Raw genomic sequence first — 6,000 nt, 5'->3', positions numbered from 1 at the left:
AACTTTTAAATCTACTTTTTTTAAAAAAAAACTTTTAAATCCACTTTTTTTTTTCCTTCAGCCCTCGGAGGGCGGGAATATGAGAGTGAAAGAGACAGACAGACGACAGACACTCACACACACACACACTTGACGTAAGCTCCCACCCAGGTCAACGTAAGAGCAAGCAAGCAAGCACCTCGCTTAACTGCCGAGGAGCGCAGCTCACCCCGCCCAGGCGGTGGCAGCAGCTAGCTCTGACCGTTCCACGAGCTGGCACCGCGCAGGGCGGGCGCTCCGCTCCTAAATAGCTTTTCTCAGGGCGGGCCGGGGCCACTCCGCGCTGAGAGAGCGGGCTGCCGAGCGCGGGCTGGGAGAAGCGGAGAAAGAGACGGCTGTTGCCGCACGCGGCGTGGCGACCACGGCGCCCTCCCTCCGCTGCTGCCACCGCCACTGCCACGGAACGCGCCGGGACACGGAGTCCGCGCGCCACATGGGACACAGGCGGGCTGAATGAGGCTTCCCCGCTGCCTCCGTCTCTGAGGCGGGAGAACGGAGCCGCCGCCGCCGCCGCCGCCGCCACCGGCCAACCGGTAACGGCTCCGCATGCGCCGCTGGTTGAGAGGAGTGGGGGAGCAGAAGGGCACCAAATTCAAACAGCGAAAGAGACGCAGGCAGAGAAAGGAGGACCGTCGGAAGAACGGATGGTTCGGTGGGGGGAAGCGACGAGGAGGAGGAGGAGGAGACGGTGGGAGGAGAGCAGAATGAAGTGAGAGGCAAATAAAAAGAGGGGCTTCGGGGAGGAGGAAGGGGTGGGGAGCAGAGGCAGGCAGGCTAAGGCAAGGCAGCGCGTGAGAGTCCCTCGCATTCTCTCCAGAGGGAGCTCAGGTCTGCTCTCCGCTTCCCTCGCCAGGCACATCCCGGCGGCCGCCTCTCCTTTTCGCTGTCGCTGAGCGTCCCCCACTGGGCGCCGCCATGGTCGACAGGGGTCCCCTGCTCACGTCCGCGATCATCTTCTACCTGTCCATCGGAGCAGCGATTTTCGAAGTCTTGGAGCAGCCTTACTGGAAGCAAGCGACGCAGAGCTACAAGGACAAGAAAACGCAACTCCTCAAGGATTTCCCCTGCCTGGGCCAGGAAGGGCTGGACAAGATCCTGCAGGTGAGTTTGGGAGCGGGGGAAAAAAAGCTGCTCTTCAGAAAGAAATCCGATGGAGAAGTCGCTGGGCTGGGCTGGAGTGTGGCGGCTTGTCCACCCTCTGTGAACCGACGGTCACGTTGGAGGCTTCCAAAGCGGAGGACTTCAAAGAGTACTGTATTATAAGCCTAAGCAAATGGCACCTGAGGACATGAGCGCACACCTCCCGCACACGAAATAAAAAGGGGAAATACCACCCACCCATACACACACACAGAGAGTCCCCCCCCCTTATACGGGGGACATCATTGTGTTCCTCCTGGGGGAAGGAGCCAACCCTTTGAATGAAAGCATGGGTTATTGTTTAGCTCTGTCGGTGCGTTTCAAACCCTGCACCTCCTCCCTCCCTAAATTGCACAAGCCTAACAATGCATGAACAAAATTCAAAGTACAGTAGATGAGCACCAGGAGCGATCCGAGGTTGGGAGTATGTGTTTGCAGAACAAATCGTTCTTTGAAGGGGGGGGGGGGGACACACACATTAAATGTGGCATTCAACGCGAAGCTCACTTGTAACAGCAGTCGTTTTATTTCATTCTCCCCACCCTTTCAGAGCCCTCTCATTGTACCCTCTCGACATACAAACGCGTTTATCTTTTAAGCAGCGTTTAAGAACTGGACTTTCCCCAGAGTGCTCAGACTCAGTTGGTTTGTCACACTCTTTCCCCTCTGTAAACTCCTCCTCAGTCATACGTTGCCGGTGGCTGTTATTGTGACTTTTCTAAGGGGCAGGCCCAGCACAGTTTTGTACTGTTTTATGTCAGCAGCAGGTGCTTAGTTTCTCGTTTCCTCTTTTTCAAATGTTGTGCAGATGTTATCAGTACAACTTTTAAGCCTGTGAGCAGGTGAAAAGCGTGGAAGAGATTATAAAAAGAAAGGGAGTGCAAACAGGGAGAGAGGGGGGAAACTTTGTGATGTGTCCTTGAAACATTGTGCAGTTTTAAGTTTTCTTTCAATATTTGAATGGCAAGGCTTGTACAGTAATAAGCAAAACACCTGTTTCATGCTTTGCATCTGGATAACTGAGCTGTGTGCGGGTGCATGAATTTTCTCCTCTTGAAAGTTCAAAGGTGAACATCTGTTTAAATTAATTCACTGGGAAATATTCCTTCCTGCAACTTCTAGCTTCTCTAGAATGTTTTCTCATTATCAGCTCAGTATGGATACTCTGGTAGATCTGAATGTGAATAGAAAGATTCCAGTCCTCAAAGAGCTCAACTTGCAGGAGCCCCATTGATTGAGTCACATGAGATCCGGAAACAAAGGATGATGCTGAATAGTTCCTGCCCTTGATCCTTTTCTTTGTTTGCCTGTCTCTTCTTATATGCTTCATAAGCTCCATTATGTGGAAAGTTTGCCTGGCACTTTTGTTAAGCTCTGGCTTGCACAGAGTGTGAGGCTAGACAGTAAAATAAAGAACTGCAGGATTCTTGTTGCAGCTGCATAAAATATCATTTAGGTTGAATCCTCACTGAACTTCTAGTAGTATATAGCAGTGGACATGTTACTGATTCTGGAACAGAGTCTTGCAGCACCTTTGAAGGCTACTCTTTATTGCAGCATAAGCTTTTGTAGACCAGCTTTTGTCTGTCCTATGCATGAAACATTGTCAGTTTTGCAAGCTCCTGTAACTGTAAACTCCTCAGGGCAGGGACCTGACCCTTTTTGTACCCTGTAAAGCACCATGTGCATTGATGATGTTATAATAACTGGCATATATGCATGTATTACATATACAGATATAGCTGGAAAATTATAAAAGAGGGAGGCCAAAATGTCATAAAATACAGGAAGGTACAGGCATTCTGTGGTGTGTGTGTGTGTTTAGAAAAGCTTGTTCTTCTGGCGTATTCATAGCACTTTCATCTGCTGCTGAAGTTGAAAAGGGCAACGGAAATGCTCAGGGGCCTGGAGACATTTGTCCTATGTGGAAAGGTTGCAACATCTGACGAAATGGTACAGAAGGGGGCACATGATAGAGGTATAGAATGGTGTGAAGACAGAGAAGTATTTCTACACTCCCTCCTAATACCCAGGGTTATCTGATGATACTGATTGGTAGGAAATTCACCAGGGCTCTTCTTTATGTTCTTAGTGTTTGTGGGTGGAATTAAACGTGCGCTATTACAAACGTTCCATCTGCACAAGCAGGTGGTTTGCCAGATGGAATGATTCCACCCCCCTGCACTGTTCTGGAGGTTCTTCTGACACACACAAACCCAAGCCAATTGTGGGGAGGTGAAAAGCCTGTGTGCAGGGCTTCCACTGAAAGGGAAGTCGGTATATATCTTATTCCTCCTGTGCTTAATCACTTTGAAGTTAATATAACTGTAGAGGGTTATGCAATAAGGGTCAATCAATTTATACAGCCCGGGCTGCATGACTGGAGTATTCCATGGTCTATCTGTTTTCACTTGTTTTGGGGATACGTGGAATGGATCCAATTTTCCAATTTGAAAAAAAGGAAGGACGGGCTTACAATTAATTTACTCATTGTTATCATATAGCATTGCTTTTATTGAAGTCAAAATGAAAATATTCTGACCACTGGATGCACTGGGATAACATTCCGTAATGTGAACTGGGGTAGTCATGGCTGATGGTTATCGCAGAAAACCCCTCTTTTAGTGTGAGGGTGAGCTAAGTAACCTTTTGGTTTAAATTCTTTTGTGCTGTCACTACTGATTTTCGGGTTTCTGTAACTTTATATCTCTGTTGGTCCCTTGGTGACTGATGTGACTGTCATCTAAGGCAGTGGATCATAAACTTGGTGTTTGCTTGTTCTTTGTGGACTTGTATTTTTTTGCCCCACACCCACCACATGGGGGGATGCTTGACAGACTTCACATTATAAAAACTCAACTACTGTGCAGCTCAGTGGAAGTTATTTGTGGGCACATGGAAGAATGATGCATGCAGCTGGTGGTTTCTTCAAAGTTTTCAAAGGAACTAGTTGCTTGGCTTTAGAGGAAAATCAATCAAGTTTATTTTAAAACAACAACAACAACCTGAAAAGTATCTCTTCAGCATGGGATGGAAATTCAAGAAAACCTGTTGGCATTTACCTCCCTTTTCATTGTTTCAGATTTCAGGTTTGGTTACACTGTTAGTCGTGTGTGTTGCACAACATTACAAATGGGTTTTGTGTAGTTGTTGAGCTAAATAATCTCTCAGCATTTTGCCTGAGGGGTCATTGTCACCAAATTTTATAACACTGTAAAGCTATTATCATTAGCCTTCCATGTATAAGATGTTGCACACAGAATATGCTTCTTGATCTTGCACAATCATTGCTGCATGTTCCTATAAGCAAAAGTTTCGGAGGCTTCCTGTTCAAGGGGCTAGAACTTCCTCTTTCTTTTTCAAAGTTCTTCTTCAGCAGAATTCAGAAATGTTGCTGGTACATCTATCTCCTTCCCCTTTTGCTCATGTTGTGCCCATGCTTGAATCCCTTCATTGATTTCCACTTGCCTTTGGTTTTCCCCAACCGTACTCTGTCTTGTATGTACTGTTATCTGTTTCTCTCCACTCCTTATATTACAGTGAAGTCTCATGTCAGGTTTCTATTTTTTTGTATCCTGTTTTTAGTTAGGGCTCTTCATGTTTTAATTTGAAATTGCACAAAGTTACTAAATGTTCATAGGCTGCAATCTTACATGCATTTAGCTGGGAGAAAGCTGACATGTAAGTAAACATGAATAGGGTCTGGCTGTATATGTGAGTTCTTCATTGCTGAGGATGCAACTGAGATAAAATACCCAGTTTAGGGGGATATTTGTCACTTCTCTTGTGACCTGACTCTACCTCTTCTCCTGACATTGCAGCATCCATCATGCTGCTGTGCTGCACAAAGTGCTACTCCATGGGCTAGCATGGAAGTAGTGAGAAGTGTGGATTACTGCTGACCCGTGAATGTGCAGCGCTGGCTCTATCATTGAGCACAGTGAAGCAGCCAACTCTGAGACTGGCAGCATGGTGTTGGAGGGCAGAGCCCTGCACACTAAGCTAGTCTGCTGCTCTCAGGAGTAACTCTATCACCAACACTGAAGCAAAATTCAAATGCCAGTCCAGCCAGCTTCTGTACATGGAATAGGGAGTGCCATCTTGTCCTTTGCTTTAGGCAGAAGCTTGAACCAGCTCTGGGATTATGATTTAGAACACACATAGGCCTAATTAAGTCTTAATGGTCTTCACTTATGAATAAACCACAGTGAACATTGTGCTTGCTTCCTCTTTTGCACCCATGAGGAGATCAGTTTTATACTAAGCACAGTTCTCTGTTTTGTCCTGACTAAAGTTTTACATTTGTTAGAACAAACCAGGATCTGCAATCATGATTTAATTCTGGCTTATTTTCACTAAACAAACAATCCACAGTTCCATGAATTCAGACATAATGAGGAACTGTGGTTTGTTAAAAAACTGCAAGCAAAAGTTTTTCTCCAACTCAGAGGCACACCAAGGAAGGGAGAGGAGGGTAAAGGTGCAAACTGGATACACATTCACATAGTGCGAAACCATAGCTTCTATTACATCTGATATTTACCCCTGTATCAGGGACTGGCTGGATGCAGAGGATTGGTGGGAGGTTGCAAGAATGGGTGATGCAAATCATGTATATGGTAGCGCACATAAATTCATTGCATTGTACTGTAGTAAGTGAACCTTCTGTTCCCATTGGGTTCACTGAGGGTTACTCTGAAGTACGCTTGCTGAGAATTTTTTAAAAGCTCATATGTTGTACAGGGAAGTACAAGTCTTTACTAACTGGTGATGTGTGAACTGCTATTTCAAAGCTTAGCTACCCGCCTCCCCCCTTAACTG

The 6,000-nt window shown here is 46.3% G+C and overlaps 1 protein-coding gene across 2 annotated transcripts in view; it reads left to right on the top strand.

Moving 5' to 3' along the window:
* Positions 1 to 217: 217 nt before the first annotated feature.
* The window catches only part of KCNK5 (potassium two pore domain channel subfamily K member 5), a 41,461-nt gene continuing 35,678 nt past the window's right edge, over positions 218 to 6,000 (top strand). The window contains exons 1-2 of one of the 2 annotated variants that reach the window (XM_081000006.1): positions 218 to 572; positions 893 to 1,140. In XM_081000006.1, the coding sequence (XP_080856132.1) occupies positions 955 to 1,140 (186 nt within the window). In that variant the 5' untranslated portion in view covers positions 218 to 572; positions 893 to 954. Of the gene's footprint in view, positions 573 to 778; positions 1,141 to 6,000 lie in introns of those variants that run through there. The other variant, XM_081000005.1, reaches the window with a different exon arrangement.

The sequence above is a fragment of the Podarcis pityusensis genome, assembly GCF_964106645.2.
Source record: "Podarcis pityusensis genome assembly, chromosome: 3".
NCBI classification, from domain to species: domain Eukaryota; kingdom Metazoa; phylum Chordata; class Lepidosauria; order Squamata; family Lacertidae; genus Podarcis; species Podarcis pityusensis.
The sequence above is the reverse complement of the archived record's forward strand: the minus strand, read 5'-3'. Positions and strand labels throughout refer to the sequence as shown.